Genomic DNA, 16,851 nt, shown 5'->3' on the forward strand with positions numbered 1-16,851 from the left:
GCTCGTCTCTTCTACCAGAGCTTGTCGTGGGCAACGTGAAGAGAGGATACGAAAAACACACAGAACTTGGAATCACAGACACGCGTTCTTGCCTATACGCCGTTTAATATTTTACTACGCATGCGTTCGAGATCAAGTACTTGATGCGCGCGCATTCTAATCCAAGGTTCAGGTATGTGTCTATTCAGTCATGGTCCCAAATTTTCTTCCCCAAGGTCTAATCTTTTACCTTCATTTATAATTGTTATTTACTTTCTTGTGATAATTTATTACTATAACTAACTAACAATCACTTAGTTCGGTTCTTCATTGGTATTGTACTTTCACTAAACACTTTCGTAAAAATTGCTCAAAATTATCTACAATTTTGCAAGTTTTTCTCAAATTAATGCTCATGTTTAATGTATTATTCTTTTGGTTGAATTTATTAGTTCAATTAATTTTGTGATTATTTAATAATAGTTTAATTAATATTAATTGATACATTACTGATGTAAACGTGTTTTATGATTGGTTAAAATGTTTATGTGAACACTTGAGTGTACAGCACTGACACAATCCTAATTTCACTTCACCGACGCTGATTATAAGGAAAGGCGGGAGGTACGATGATACCCGACGTGACACGAGTATGTCCGATGTGAAATAGTCGACAATTGACAAGGCGTTGAGGGGCCGAATAAGGGAGACACTAGCTGTTCTCCTCGGTGTACAGCTTCCCCTTTCTCACTTCATTTTTCTCTCAAAATCGATAAATTCTCGTTACAAATAAAAATTTGAAGTAACATACATTTATTTAAATTATCTCTAATGATTTTTTGTTTATTTTAATATCGGCTTTTCATATTAATTTCATTTATTTTCTTTCCAATGCCATGAAAATATTATTATCCGGCTTTTGCAGGTGAATCTATGTATCAACTTGTTTTCTAATGAATGAAATATCTTTCGCAGGATTCACTAGCTAATGGAGAGTCAATTTTGGTAATGGTATCCCATGGATGGACCTGGAACTATTACGTGGGAGGAATTTGTGGAGAATGCAGAGAGTTTTGTCCGAGTTTCGGATGAAATTTTGGACAGTTGGGAACTTCGAGGTGACAAGGTACTATTCGATCGATAGAGGAATGACTCTCGTTGAAAACTGCAGCATATGAATGTTTTCAAACATTCATATGTATATTTTCGATAGATACTAATCAGAAATGTAAAAAAATCAGTTTCATAGCATTTAATTATCTATTCAACTTCATTAACCCGAATGATGTACAAAGTACAATCATTTAATAAAGTATTTATTAACAATCATTACAATTATGATATATCAGAGAAAAAATTATTGAAATGCTTCATTGATCATTTCTTTTTTTTTTACTCAATTAAATACACTTTATAAAAAAGTTCTTCTTTCCTAGCTATTTTAATAATCAAACTAATCTTTTTTATGGTAATTATAGAATAAAGCGTGAGAAACTCAGATGCAATTGAAGATTGAAGTTTATTCTAAAAAACGTAGTTGTTATAAAAAAAAGTAGTTAAAAAATTATTTTGTTATTGATATCAATAAATATTGATAAAATTAACCAAGTTAATGAGTTTGACAAATAAAACACTCAAAGTTGGATACTTCCAGAGTAATTTATAGCAATAGTAGTTTTATACAAAAAAAAAGTCTTGACAAATAATAATGTAAGAATGATTATTAACATAGAATATTTATGTCTCAATGAAATGTTTGACTAATTTTTTTTAAATAATATAATAGTCTAACTGTGAAAAAATATTTCAAATTTCATAAAATTATTGTTAGATCGTCATAAAGCAGTCATTAGAATAATTTAAAAGTGAAATCCCCAAGATATACAATTTTCTTAATCAATTAAGGAACACAAAAAATCAATTAAAGTAAATAGAATGTAATCTATAGATATTTTGTTTATATATTCCATATATAAGAATTAAAAAATTCATGATTTCATTTGTCGCGTGTCAGCTAATTTATTTCATATTTTTACAGAATAAACCTGCTCAGGCATATTTAATCCGTCAAGTCAAAACCTTTGTACCTTTTGATTATTTTATAATCAATCCCGAAGCTCAATCCATCGATAAATTAAACGAAGAATTTGTCAATAATATTAAGGATCCCTTTGAAGCTCAGAACACTCAAGAAATGCCGTTGATTACCGAACATCATGTATTATGGTCTATGAGCTATAGCGTTCCAGTATTATATTTCAATGCGTGGATTTCAGGTATGTTTTATTTTACCTTACATAAATATCACTTTAATTTTATCTTTCTGATATAGACTCATCGACATCTTCAAATGCTTGACTACTGTCTCGATATCTAACCCACTGGAGGTATGATCGGTACTAGACCTTAATCCACCAAAGTGCTGTGCTTAAATGAGAATTGTTTGGTTCTAAAGTCGGTATATATTGAACAAAGCCTGCAAGCATTAGATATAAATCTACTATTGAAAAATATTAAAAATAAAAAAGAGTTTTTATATCTTACTCTGACAAAGCATACATCCATATATACATTTATTCAAAATTATTTTAATCAGTATAGATTGATTTCAAGTTAAAGTAGACTGTTAGATTATTTGTAAATGATTACCAAAATGTGATTTATAAAAAGACGAGTATTACTATAATTATTTACTTGATAATCTATTATTTCGTAAATAGCCATTCAATATAGATAAAAGTATTGAAAACCCTTGCTTTTTGAGCTGTAAATTATAATAATGATCATTGGATTAATTTTGAAATTATATTAAAACGCTTCGATAAACATTCCAATAATGATTATACACATTTATTTCATTTGGATTAATTTGAATATAGTTTTGTTCATATTAAATATATTTTTAACTGATTGAGAGAGTTGTACATACAAGTAACGATATGGATATTTGCAGATTTTCCTGGTATTAATGCAGTGACTGTCGAACAGGCTCAACAACTTGTCCCTCAAGGAACTTTAAAGTACAATGAGTTATCCCAGGCTATTCACCCAATTCTCGGTACAATATTTCTTCACCTTCATCCCTGTATGTCCAAGGAATTACTTCAAAATACATCAACGAGGTACAATTTTCACAATAAAAGATTAAATGTTAATAAAAAAATTAATAACTCATAGACTTCTAGTAATATTAGTGTACAATAGAAGGAAATTTCTATAATGAAGAAATGATTCTTTGTATTCTTTCAGCAATAATAAATTAGTTAGCTGGCTGAGCACGGTTGCACCAGCAGCATTGAATTTAAAAGTTGGAAATGAATACTTTGAATTGACAAGGACAAACAAATCTGTTATTAGCAAGGAAGTGGACGAAGAGGTAATTCAATGGAGTAGAAAAAATAAATATAATAGAAACAATTTATCATAGATTTCTAATAACTTTTTATTGTTTTTAATACTGAAATATTATTCCAGAAATTAATCAATATCAATATTTGATTATTTTATAATTACGTCTATATTGGACGGTAATACTTTTATCATGATGATGAAACTGTGATCTCTGTTGTAAATAAAATCGAATAAGGTATTTAAATTGACTTTATATCTAGAAGAGTAAGCCATATCAATAACTAATATCATTTATTAATTACAATTTTTTGACAATATTCTATGACTGATGAAGATATTGACTATGTTGAAAGATTAAGCTTTAATGAAGTTCAAAAAATAATTCAATAACTTCTGGAATCTAGCATAAATTGGAGAATAGTTAAGATACTTAACAGATTATTAAGGAATTAATAAGATTATTCACCATAACGATGTATTATGATTATATGAACTGAAGAGAAGTGAATCGAGAGTTCCAGGACAACCGCCATCGATGCGTTCGCAAATGATGAGATTATTGATCCTATGAGTGAATGCGCGTGTCTGTTTTCTCGGAACGTGAGTACAGCATTTAGCTTTTCAAATGACACAGGTATTTGGCTGAGCTGTTGAAACCTCAGTGTTTATTCAACTCTGGATTTCCTACAATTACCAAAATGGTTTGATTATTGAATTTAATTCTATTCAACTAAAACAATTAAATAATAAATATAACGATAATAATTTTTTATTTTTCGTTGTTATTATTACGTTTATGAACAAAACTAACTGAGAAAAATTCAATCGTCATTCAGAATATTGTTTATGAATCGTTTATGCCTAGGCTACTGGAACTTTTCTTTCATTTTATTTGTAAATTAATTAATTGTTAAAAAAGAGGACAGTATTTTTTTATTAAATATGATGCAATAAATTTTTTATTTAAATACATAAATGATCAATGTATTTCGTTATCTTTCTTTTTTTTTTATACAGTAATGATCTAAGGTTGTACATTATTTATTTATCTGAATGACGCACTTGATTTTTTTCAATGAAAAAGAGACTATATTATAAACAAAAAGTATGTTGAAACAAATTTTATTGAAAAAGATGTCATCCGTAATTGTATCGGTAAAGAAGACAATGTGCTTGAAAGTTGCAAAGGTTCTTGGGGATGAAGGTTGTCATGGTTACGTAAAGCTATCGCTTGTTGCGTACCCAAAGGGAAAGGGGTTTGTCGGTCTTTTTATTTTTTTTCGCATTTGTATTTTTTTACCATTTGTTATGCTTTTTTATTTTTATTTTATTTACTAAATATTTTATATTCTGCATACATTTAATTAAAAAATTCATTATTATTTATTTAAAAATTATAGATGATTGTAATCAAATTTGCCTGGTAATTTGATTTTTAATGATTGTTATTATTATAGGGTTCTTTTTAGTATTATTATCATCAAAATTATTTGAATAAAGATGGGAGCATTCATTACTGAAACTGCAATAAATGTCAGTGGAACCGGAAGCAGGAAAGTGTGCAGCTCGTTAAAATTGACACAAATTTAATATTAAAATAGAGAGAAAGATTTTTACAACTCTTTTTGATTTTTATCCGGGTTTTCTTTCTTTTATTTCTTATTTATTTAATTATTTTTACAAATAACAATTAATATATACATAATAGCCGATTTTTTTTCTGTATAAATCAGGAAACTGTTGAGCACTTTGTGCTCAATTTCCGGCAGCATCATCCTCCAGTTCAATCGCATAATAAAGGGTCGATAAAGTGTGACAATGGAGACAAAAGAGTTTAACATATAACCGAAGAATTGTGTCGTTAAGATTTAGGAATATTGCAATTTATTTTCTTCTTTTAGGATTCATTCTTGATATATCGTATCCTTCAAATCACAATTAGAAAATAATATTTTGCAGAAAAGACGTATAGACTTAGCCATATCTCTCTCACTCTTGCCTTCAGTTTTCATCTATCTCAATTCCTCTTCACTCTGCCACCACTTCTAGCTCTCGTAGTTGGGTGTCCGCGTCTCTCGCATTTGAGCCTCACGCCACAAGTGTTCGTGGCGTGCTCGCGCGAAGGTGCCTTCTCTTGTTCCCACACGCACCTCGGTATTTAGATCGCGCTAAGCATCCGAACTGCATTACACTTCGGATCATTTACTGTACTTTATGATGATTAGAAAAAAAATTAGTACTTGAGTTAAATTTGAATTTTATTATCATTAATATTCAATTAAAAACATATCTAAATCATTCCATTTCTTTTTTAAGTGAATTTAGTTGTCTGCAGTTGTTAATAAATAATTGAATTTCCCGACTGTTATTATTGACTTGGAGATTGTGTTGACATATTCGTAGTGCTACTTAATTTAAAGAAGCTGCGATTGAACGGTTAGTCAATCTCATCCAACAAACTGTCAAGAAGGTTGACAAGGGTGCGTTTTTCCACCAGAAAATTGAGATGTAAGGATATATAACACAGTCACTCAAGCATTGTCTTCTCGATTTATCGTATGTTTACCTATACTCTTCGATCAGTCTTCTCGACACTTTTTCGTGGATGTTGAAAGGGCGGAATAGATAGAGAGGTGCGAAAGAGAGGGAGGATAAGTGAGGACGATGAGGGTGGGTTCCTCCAATGTGCTGTGACACGCGAGCATATATACAGGAAGAGTTAAATGAAGTGGAATTGAGAGATAAGTTGGGAGATGATCTAACTGATAGTCTAGTTTTTGATCGGATGTATTATTTTAGTTTAATAAAAAATAACAGTTAATGATCATCTTATCGATCTGTAAGTAATTAATCTAATCGCCTTATATTGTAGAATAAACAAATCGAGTTATCAATGAATACTGCATGATTACATGTTTATGCGACTCATTTGATATTTATCAGACATTTTACTTGATTTCCTTACTGACATTAAGGTTAATAAATATTTCATTTCATTTTTTCAATTAATTATGACGATCCAAAAGTAGTTACATATTTTCTTGTGTTTAATTATGGATAATACATAACAGGCTTATTTTTTTAATTAAAAATTTGCTGATGAGATTTTTTTAATGGAATCAATTGTTGTTGATAATTGAATTCTTAATTATTTTTATTGCAATTGAAGTAGTTTATTGTTGACACGTTTTATTGAAGATTATTCTTCTCTTTTATTTTCATAAATAAATGCACTCTATAAAAATATCTTAATAAAAAATTATCGAAAGATTGTGTTTTTCATAGCAATTCAATTCTACGTGCAAATAATAAAAAAAATTTAAACTTTAAATTCAGAGATGCAATCATTAATAAAAGCACATTTTAGTTTCTGCCGGAAAAGCTCTATAGACTCCGGCAAACCAATTTCCTCTATCAATTGAATCGATTTTCGATCCTAAATCGAGGTCAATCTTTTGAAAACAATGGATTGTTCGAATGAATTCTGTTTTTAATTAAGTCAAATAACGTCATCTTGAAGATCATCATTCTATCATCATATTAGAATTATACCTATATGGTGAGGATTAAGTTCATAAGCTCGATTATTACTCGACATTGAGGATAAATGACAACGTTGGCTAAATACTTTATCAAACCCCGAAAATTTAAAATGAGGTAAAACCCACCCAAAGTCCTACTTTTCCACCCAAATGAGGGTAAAATCGAGCACACAGATTGGTCTAAAAAATTTCTATGAAAAAGGAAAAAAAAAACCGATGCGTGAAAACGCAAGCTTTAAAAGCTTTTTCTTTTTAGTCGAGTAAAGTAAAGAGGAAGAGTATAAAAAACAAAAACGTACAACAAAAGTTTTTTTTCAACATTTTTCTAGGTTTAAATATTTCTTCTCATGTGGAAATATAATGAATTCTGAATTTAAATCTAAAAATTTGGGGAAAATGCACTCTTGACAATGGTGAGAGAAGATATTGTTGGTTAAAAAATTTAAAGCCAATGATGACGAAATTGTTCTTATTTACATAATAAACAACGGCGTTATGAAATCAAAAAGTTTATCATTGAATATTAAATTAATTTTATTTTTATGTTAATCTTGATTATTTCATGAAATAACAACTTTTTTTTGTAGAGAAAAAAAATTATCATTATTTGTCATCTTTTATTATGTCCTAAATTGTATTTTCTTTTAATTTATCAAACAATATTAAATAAATTAATAGATAAATATTTCGATTAGCCAGAATAATTCAATCATAACTATTATGATAAAATTCACAAGCACAAGTTTAAATTAAAAAATTCAGGAATATTTCAATTAAAAAAAATAATAAATTAACAACGGTTTCGTAATGGAGCTTTTGAATAATATAATAATGATATGAATGGAATTTTTTATCTCAATCGGACTTTATTCGAACAATTTTTCTCTCACCAAGGATCTTGTGATCATTAAAAAGAATTGAAATACTCAAAATAAAAACCTTGAAGGTCAGACTAGGGAAGAAAAGGAGGGAGATCAAAAAGTATCAACATCAAGCGGATCATCATCACGGTGTGTCGACAGCACTCATGTTGTTAATTCGGGGCGAGTGATCGCAACAATGGCAAATACTCTATAGCAGTTTTACTACGGGCTAAATGATAGCATAGTAGTCGAGTATTTGTGACATTATGATAGCCCGAAGAGGCAGGAAGGGATTGTCGTAGGGGGAGATCGCGACAGAGTATCGTCCATAGCTAATAGTACCACCCAAGGTGGCATAGATTGAAAGCCCCATCAACACACATCCTCTCTTGCCAGTGACCAGGGTTTGCCGCTCGTTTTCACCTCCATTGACGACTAAGTAATCCCACACGAGAGATCTATTCAGAAGGAAAAAAAAACCCCAGTGTGATAGCTGAAACGTGTGATAAGCTTTTGAAAGAAAAAAAAATCATTGTTCAGTTCTTTTAAACTCTGACAGACGTTTAATTGAGCACGATTTTTTTTGCTTTACTACCGGCATCACGACCACTTCGGTCCCCCTTGGGGACCGTTTGCTGCCTCCGCGCATCACTCTACACTTCCGCCTGACCGGAAGCGAGGTCCATGTGAACAGGCAGAAGTGACCCCGCAGACACCAAAACCGTCAACCAAACCAACACACAGCCAAGATATGGAAGTCGCCTCCGAGTTGTGAGTATTTTTATTTCCTTATTTACTTGTTTTCTATGTCATTATTATTTTATTTCAAAAATTACATTTTTTTTATCAATCTACTCATTTTTATTTCTGTCCTACTTATCTAGTGTTAATGTGATAATTTATCACCGTTTTAATATACTAATTGCATAATGATTATGTCTGATATCGTATTTTGATTTTCATTATTTTATCATAAGCTCCTTGCTTCTGTCTTGCAATTTTTCTCCCAAAGTTCGAAGAATTTTTAAATCGTATAATAACTTATGAGATAGTTTTGAATAATAAAAAAAATCGTCAGAGAATATTCTTTTCGTGATTTATAATAAGATTATTTTTAATTACCTTGAATTTTTTTTTTTCTTTACAATGCATTTTTCAATCTTATTCTCATGGGTAGTCTCTTTATAATTATCCCCATAGCTACCACTACTGAACTAGAATGCTTCGAATATCTTAATTATCATAAAAAATATCTGCAGAGATTATAAATAATCAAGTATTAAATAATTATTCTTGATAATTGATGATAAAAAGTCCATTTTGACAGTCTAAAAATTAATTAAAATATCATGAGAAATATTTATTGTGACAATATGTAAATAATTATCAAGTTTTACATTTTATCTTTCTAAAATAAAAGCAATTATTACCTGTACTCATATACTGAGATTATATAAAAGCAGTTTAATGTACATTTTATCGGTCAGAAGTGACGTTGTGTCTAACTAAATGCGCGGGAGAGCTTTGTTTGAGTATTTCGTAGATAGATTCTATAAATAAAGTAGCTTAAATTATATTTTAAAAGTGTCGAAATATGAAAAAGTTTTCTATTAAGCTAATACATTCTAACAATATATTTACAATAAGCTATAATAATTTATTGAGTAGATTATTATCAGAGAAATTTTATCAGCTACTTGGTTTATTCGTAAATAATTATTTCATCATTTATAATAAATTCTTTACTAAATATTGTTAAGTATTACAAAACACTTGTATGGCATTGAATGTTGGCAATGAATAATTATACACAAACCATGTAAAGACATGTTGTTTGCGTTTGTTATGAATCGTAATCAGGAAGGAATAGTTTAATTATGTATTTTTCATACTAGTAATAATCATAATAAGGATAAATAGCAATAAAAAGTTGTTTAATGCTTAAGAGTACTATTATCGTATACCTTGAAATAAGCTGAACGAAAAAATACTCTTTAGTTTAATAAAGTCGATGAATATACAGAGTTGAGTTTCATGCTGGTGGTAATACATATCTAGAGGAAATTCAATTTTTCATAGTTAAATGACAAAAAAGTGTCATTAACGAATTTTTTCGTTAGATATGTGATGTAATTATTTTTTATTGACATGAATAGTCTCTTGCTAAATTTTTATTTTATGTATATCATAGTTAAATGTGCTAAATTGTGACCTATAAAATAGTTTAAAATAAAATAAAATAATCAATTAATTTAATTGTTTTTAATTAATAAAATCATCATGACATATAAATGCTAAAGAAGTTGCCATTGGTGTCGCAAAATATTTTATTGTTTATTAATGTGTTGTTGTTTTTTTTCTGAATAATGTATTTTTTTTATTTATGAAACAATTATTAAAATTTTCTAAAGTAATTCAATTGCTTTACAGTTAATAATAATCATCAAGATTGAAGCTTGTGAATTTACAAATGAAAAAATTACTCTTGTTAATTGTTTTAATCATGAGATATTTTCTAAACAACGTTTTATTCCGTCAACTATGGAACAAATAAAACTAGTCACACTTTAATTGAACGAATCAAGTTCAAATTTCATTACCATCTACATTTATGTACAATTTTGACAGATATAAAACACGTTATTTAAATAGGATTAGTAGTATACCAAATATAAAACCCATGTTTTATAAAATGAAATATGTATTTTATTTATTGGACTTTTATCTCAAAGCAATAGTGTTACATCATTTTTTAGCTATATTTATATCCTATTATTATCATAAATTTGTCCAGATGTCTCACGTAATGGATGCGTCATTTAATCTTTAATAAGTTAAAAAAAAAAAACTGCTGTCAAATGAAAACAACTAAACACCTATGACGAATTTGTTCAAAACTGCTTAATTGATTGATTACTATTATTGCATATAAATAATAATATTATTTACCTTGAAGGAAATTTTACAACTCTGAAATATAATTATCATTTAATACTTGTTGATTTTAATGCAAAATTTAAAGATAATCTATAACATGTTAGAATTTTTCAAAGTTGTTGACAATTATTTTGGCACAAAATTAGTTAAACCAGGGAGTATTTTGTTCTGCATCTACTTGTTTATGTCATCACAAAAAACAAATATAATGACATCATTTGTTAGTGAAGTCACTAATCATTTATTGAAATTCATAATGACTTGTTAGAAAATTTTATTTGAATAAAAAACAATTTTTTTGTTCTTAACTATTCTAATTTACAATGCCAATGCATTCTTTGAGAATAATCTAATGCTATTAATTCATATGTTCATCGTTCCCTTCATCCAAATGTTGGTGATATTTGTTGAGAATAATAATAAGGTCATCAAAAGTATTTCAAGACCCTTTCAAGATCTTCTAAATTTTTTTAAGTCATCCCAGATTTTTTTTATCAATAAAATGAGGTCATCAAAGCACAAGGTTTCGTCAGTCACACCCATGAAAATTACTCAATGGGTTAAATAGAAAAATATCTTTGTGGTTGACAAAATAGTAACAGATGTGGTTGACAGAAAAGTAAATGAGCTTTCAATTCATCAGTGATTAATTCATCAAAAGTTTATTCAAGTTTTTTTTTGTTGATTTATATGACTATAGTATTTATAAACATTCAAGTAGTATCAATATTTCTTCATGGAGTGAAATAAAAATTGCATTACAACAGAAAAACTTGTGTGAGAAAAAGTCACGAATTTTGAAATTTTTCGTTAAATAATAATAACTCACTCAAATGATGTAATATTATGTAATATTTATTTACTACTTTTTTATGTATTCTTTATTCAATAATGTAATCGTGTGAGAAAAAAATCCAAGATATCAAATTTGTTGATGTCAATCACTTGAAAAGTACGTTAATCAATTATTTCAAGCAATTACTCATTAAAAAAATTGAAGATTTTTTTTTGTTGATAACTTCAATCATAATAAATTAAATTAAATTGATATAAAAGTTAGTTCTAAGTTTTATTGTATTTGCAATGACTGAACTAAACTTCCCCATTTACCAAATTCAATTATTCTACGCCTTCTAAGAACAAATACATTTTTTCATTTGGAAACTGATCCAAAATTTAATCGACTGAATTATGTAAAGACAGATATTAGTTGTATCACATGTTAGCATCAATTGTTTCCCAATATTGATTTTCATTCCTTTTTATCTTGATTTAAAATAAAAAATTGTTGTTCGACGTCTGATTTTTGGAGTAATTCATCTAAATTTGCTAAAAAAAAAAAATTTACATTTCGATATAAGACGTATATCTTTCAAAAAGTAAGTAATTTTTATAAATGATCTAAATATACAAGAATGGTAAGGGAAAAAAATACAGCAAGTTTTTTAACATGATGATTTATTAAGCAACGTCATTTTTTTTCTTCCGCATAAAAAACTAATACTTCTTTTAACCTATTTATAATTTAACATTACACTATGTCGAACACATTAATATGTGTCAGAGAGCACCCGTTAAGCATGCACCTACACGTGTAATCATCCATACAGCATCACCACGACGAATTCAATGCTCACACGTCGTCATATCCTGTTTATAAGCTTGTGTATGTGTATTCATATACTTATACATAAATTCAATATCGACATGTATAGAATGAGAATGTTAAATACCGCCTACGTATTTAATCCCCAATTAACAATATTGCTTTAAGAAGATCTCCGGCTTACGAATGAAAAAAAATCTTTCAGTAAAACAATTTATTTATTTATTTTTTAATAAATCTAAAAAAAAAATCATTAGAAATTTGATTTTTCTCCTCAAATTTATCGATAGCCAATTATTAAAATCCTCTAAATTAAATTATTTGATAAATTTTTTACATTCTAGACACAGTAGATCATTCTTTATTTTCAATTATCATTTAATGCTTTTTTTAAAATAATTTTTAATGTTTATTGTATTTTTTTTTTACTTGGATACAAGAATTTTTTTCAGAGCAAATGCTTAAGGTTCATCTTGTACACAACTCGATGCAATTGCTTATGATACGCATGAATCTGTCAGCCCTTTCAACAGCTCAATTATTTCCGAAACATTTGAGATATTAACCTCACTGGATAATATACAACATGACAATTGTCTGTTTAGGATGCATTACTAACACTAGTTACTACATTCTCAGAATTAATTTAATTAAATCCTCTAATACCCTAAGTGAGATTAATTTTTTTAATTCCAATAGTGTATTAATGTAGATTAGGTTTGTATGTTATTTGAATCATTCATAACATCTCACATTATCTGTGTATTCAATTTACATGTGTTTAAAAATTATTTAATAAACATTTATAACTCTTTTTATTCTTAAATTAATCACTTAATGTATTATTAATCCAAATAAATTGGAATCACTGAAATTGAGTGCTGTAACATTTATTGTATGCACAGTAAATGAATCAAATAACGATCAATAAATACAAGGATTTATTTATTAAAGATTAAATGATGTTCATGGAAGAAAAATGAAGAGTTTGATCAAAGGAACTTATAATGATCTTTCTCCAAATACACTTGGGAAAATCTTATCTACTACTTTTCGAGTTTGAAGTTTAATCGCTAAGATTTTTATTAGTTTTCTAATAATGTTGATGTTCTGAGTAGTTTTTAAAAAGAAAATTTTTTTTATCTTCCTTATGTATCCAAAAGCTTTATTTTTTTCCCCAAAATATCATAATTCAACTTTTATTGGCTCTGAAGACTTATGACTGAAGTTCAGTTTATTTCAAGTTTTTGATAGTTTTTCTTTTTGAATTCTCCAAGTTGGATGGAAAAATTTTTTTATGTTGTAATTACTTAATTATTTAATCTAATTGACATAATGTTTAATTTCTAGATCTCCTTTATCGGGAGTGGATGCGCAAGCGAAACCAGACATTGAGAGGAGAGCAATCTACAGAGATGGCCCAAACAAAGTACCACTCAATCGGCGGCAAAAAATTACATCTTGCCTCAGTCACAATGCACTTACGATCCTTACCATTTCCGGAGTCGTTGGTGGAATTATTCTAGGACTAATCCTGCGAAATGCGCGAAGTAGTTCATGGAGTGAACGAGAAATTATGTACGTCAACTACGTGGGCGAATTGTTCCTGAGAATGCTCAAGAGCTTGATTCTCCCACTCATTATTGCTAGCTTGGTATCAGCCATTGGCTCCTTGGATTTATCACTCAGTGGGAGGATTGGAGCACGTGCAATTACCTATTATATGGTTACAACCGTCAGTGCTGTTATATTGGGTAATTTCATTATACCAAAAATAATATCTATTAGTAAAAGCTAAATTGTGATTATTCAAGTATTTTTATCTCAATTATTTAAATGATATTAGGAATTATTCTGGTCATAACAATCCAACCAGGAAAGTATGGAAAGTCTGACAACAGTACAATGAATAATAACTTAGGTGCTAGGAACGTTTCTACTGTTGATACGTTGATGGATTTGGTGCGAAATATGTTTCCACCTAACTTGGTGCAGGCCTGCATTTCACAGTACCGCACCGTACTTACAAGACAACCTAATAATACTTCTGGTAAGTAATAAAATTAGTTATTATGATAATTAAACATTCAAACTAAGTTAAGTTTAACCTTGTGATTTATTTAACAATATTGATATATGAACTTTTTTTAAAAGATATCTAATCATTGTCACTAATTTTCTAGTTAATTAAAATTCCATTTTTCCTGAATGTAGGTACTGATAAATTAATTTTAATTAGTGAATAAATTTTCTGATTAGATGACATCAACACTTGGAAGATTACTAGTGAAGATGCTTCAGGAATGAATATCTTAGGTCTGGTTGTATTTGCGACCGTACTTGGAATCACTCTTGGAAAGATGGGTCCTGATGGAAGACCTTTGCTCAATTTTTTCGAAGCTTTATCTTCTGCTATGATGATCATTACTAACTGGGTAATCTGGTGAGTCATCAAAATTTTAATATCGTTTCAAATTTATTATTATTATATTTTTGTATATTCCAGGTTATCTCCTGTTGGAGTATTGTTTTTGGTATCTTCTAAGGTCTTAGAGATGAAATCATTCGACGTAATCTTAGGCCAGCTGGGAATGTATTTTTTGACAGTAATAGTAGGACTTGTTATCCATGGATTTCTAGTATTACCAACGATTTTCTTTATTCTGACGAAAAGAAATCCTGTCATATACATTTCGAATATGGCTCAAGCAGTAGCTACTGCTTTTGGTACATCTTCAAGTTCTGCTACGCTTCCGGTAGCTATCGGTTGTTTAGAAGATCGCAATGGAATTGATTCGAGAGTCTCTCGGTTCGTTATGCCTATTGGCGCCACAATTAATATGGATGGAACAGCTCTGTATGAAGCAGTAGCTGCTATCTTTATAGCTCAAGTTCGTGAAATTTCCTTAACTTTTGGACAACTTGCAGCAGTTAGGTAAAATATGTTTTATTCTATTATTTATTTATCACGAAAATTTTTCTTCTATATTGCAACATTATTAATAGAGTTTTCATGTATGAACTGATAAAAGAACCGCTAGAGATAGTTGAAAAGCTGATGAAATAAAATACTTCTTTGTAAAAAAATTCATTTTACTGAATTATTAAAATGATCATTATACTCGTATTAATGAAAAAAACTAAAAAAAAAAAAAATAATAAACTCCATTATTCAATTGAAAAAAAACTTTTAAAGTATTACTCCATTCTTATTCTTCATTTTTCATTGTATCGTGAATATAAACAATATTTATAACGATTTTTGATTTTTTTATGACTGAACATTGAATAGTAAAATATTTTTCTAGTATTACTGCCACTGCAGCCAGTATTGGAGCAGCCGGAATTCCACAAGCTGGTTTAGTTACCATGGTAATGGTTCTAGATACTGTAGGACTTCCTGCTAAGGATGTTACATTGATCATTGCTATAGATTGGCTTTTGTAAGTTATCTTGAATAGAAAAGTAGATGAAAATAAAATATCAAATATTTTTACAATGAAAAATATTCCTGTTATACAGAGATCGATTCCGAACGTCTGTGAATGTTATTGGAGACTCTTTGGGTGCAGGAATTGTCAATCATTTAAGTAGAAATGAGCTTGCAGCATTACCACACAATGTTCAATCACAAAATGGTGCAGATCATCATACAACGTCGATATGAATTAACTGAAATATCAATTCATGACAATAAAATTCTGACCAATGCAAATAAATGGTCTTATATTAAATTAAGCATAATAATGATAATAATAATTATTAACAATAATTTAATTGAAATTAATAATATTAATGATTAACGAAATTGTTGATAATAATAGAAACGATAATGTTATTGATAATTATTGAAATATCAAAACTTATTTTGTAAGTTTCCCTACATTTAAAAAATCACCATATACGTGTTCTAGGAACCTATGTGTTTCATTTATTTATGTTTTGACAAAAAAACTCAATCATATTCACCCTGCAGTAATTTAAACTTATTAACTATATTTTTTTTACTGACAAATCGACTGATTTAATTTACTAAATTTTTCGAAACATCAAATAAAAATAATCCAATCATATATTTTCGATATAGCAATGAAAAAATAAATTAAATTCAGTGAAAAAAAGTATAGAACTGCAGTTCAACCCCATTACGTAACAATTTTGTTTTTGTATTCAATTAATATCCGTAAATGATATCGTGAATTGTAATTAATATACCGTTACACTTCTATAAATATGAAGTTTTAAAAAATAGAAATTATCAGAGTAATATATTAAGAACATAGTAAAATGAATGAATATATTAAAAATAAATAACGCTGGCGAATATATCAGTTAAATTAAGAAGAAAATTTTAAGATATGGAAAAATTTAATTGTTTATGAAAAGTAATAAAAAATATATTATTAAATAGTTATAAATATGTATATTATATATCACATGAATCAATTAACTATCGTTGCCAAACTCATACATTGGATAATAATTAATTAATACTCATTATATATGCAATAGAAAAATTATTAACTCATAATAATTATGAATGGTTGAATATTGATGTTCGTAAAAATTTCAA

At 28.4% G+C, this 16,851-nt stretch overlaps 2 protein-coding genes across 12 annotated transcripts; both read left to right on the forward strand.

Moving 5' to 3' along the window:
• The first annotated feature begins 39 nt into the window (after nucleotides 1–39).
• Atg10 (Autophagy-related 10) lies at nucleotides 40–4,271 on the forward strand. 7 transcript variants are annotated; one of them, XR_004690395.1, is made up of 7 exons: nucleotides 40–172; nucleotides 955–1,105; nucleotides 2,018–2,255; nucleotides 2,933–3,101; nucleotides 3,229–3,355; nucleotides 3,454–3,565; nucleotides 3,665–4,271. XR_004690395.1 is itself a non-coding variant. In XM_035084306.1 (6 exons), the coding sequence occupies exons 2-6, from the start codon at nucleotides 998–1,000 to the stop codon at nucleotides 3,475–3,477; spliced, it is 666 nt and encodes a 221-aa protein (XP_034940197.1). In that variant the 5' UTR covers nucleotides 40–172; nucleotides 955–997; the 3' UTR covers nucleotides 3,478–4,271. The 7 variants fall into 7 exon arrangements, 5 of the variants coding, with proteins under 5 accessions (XP_034940197.1, XP_034940198.1, XP_034940199.1 ...); XR_004690396.1 differs by having other exon boundaries at nucleotides 3,830–4,271; XM_035084306.1 differs by having other exon boundaries at nucleotides 3,454–4,271.
• A 961-nt stretch (nucleotides 4,272–5,232) lies between these two features.
• On the forward strand, nucleotides 5,233–16,760 carry LOC118067476 (excitatory amino acid transporter 1-like). Of its 5 annotated transcripts, XM_035084218.1 has the most exons (9): nucleotides 5,233–5,537; nucleotides 5,647–5,766; nucleotides 7,819–8,506; nucleotides 13,629–14,032; nucleotides 14,125–14,328; nucleotides 14,538–14,721; nucleotides 14,785–15,213; nucleotides 15,587–15,721; nucleotides 15,801–16,760. In XM_035084218.1, exons 3-9 carry the CDS (start codon nucleotides 8,487–8,489, stop codon nucleotides 15,943–15,945), a joined length of 1,521 nt encoding a protein of 506 aa, XP_034940109.1. In that variant the 5' UTR covers nucleotides 5,233–5,537; nucleotides 5,647–5,766; nucleotides 7,819–8,486; the 3' UTR covers nucleotides 15,946–16,760. The 5 variants fall into 5 exon arrangements, with proteins under 5 accessions (XP_034940109.1, XP_034940106.1, XP_034940107.1 ...); XM_035084215.1 differs by having other exon boundaries at nucleotides 5,233–5,838; XM_035084216.1 differs by having other exon boundaries at nucleotides 5,233–5,838; nucleotides 7,824–8,506.
• The last annotated feature ends 91 nt before the right edge of the window (nucleotides 16,761–16,851 follow it).

The sequence above is a fragment of the Chelonus insularis genome, unplaced genomic scaffold, assembly GCF_013357705.1.
Source record: "Chelonus insularis isolate UGA/USDA-ARS -01 unplaced genomic scaffold, ASM1335770v1 contig_384_pilon, whole genome shotgun sequence".
Taxonomy (NCBI): Eukaryota; Metazoa; Arthropoda; class Insecta; order Hymenoptera; family Braconidae; genus Chelonus; species Chelonus insularis.

Bases quoted from the DNA above. Each gene is read 5' to 3' on its own strand.
- Atg10 (XM_035084306.1), top strand. From the start codon at position 998: ATGGATGGACCTGGAACTATTACGTGGGAGGAATTTGTGGAGAATGCA. The intron at 3,102-3,228 runs GTACAATTTTCA...GTATTCTTTCAG, and splicing joins CTTCAAAATACATCAACGAG to CAATAATAAATTAGTTAGCT. The intron at 3,356-3,453 runs GTAATTCAATGG...ATATTATTCCAG, and splicing joins GCAAGGAAGTGGACGAAGAG to AAATTAATCAATATCAATAT.
- LOC118067476 (XM_035084215.1), top strand. From the start codon at position 8,487: ATGGAAGTCGCCTCCGAGTT. The intron at 8,507-13,628 runs GTGAGTATTTTT...TTTAATTTCTAG, and splicing joins ATGGAAGTCGCCTCCGAGTT to ATCTCCTTTATCGGGAGTGG. The intron at 15,214-15,586 runs GTAAAATATGTT...ATATTTTTCTAG, and splicing joins GGACAACTTGCAGCAGTTAG to TATTACTGCCACTGCAGCCA.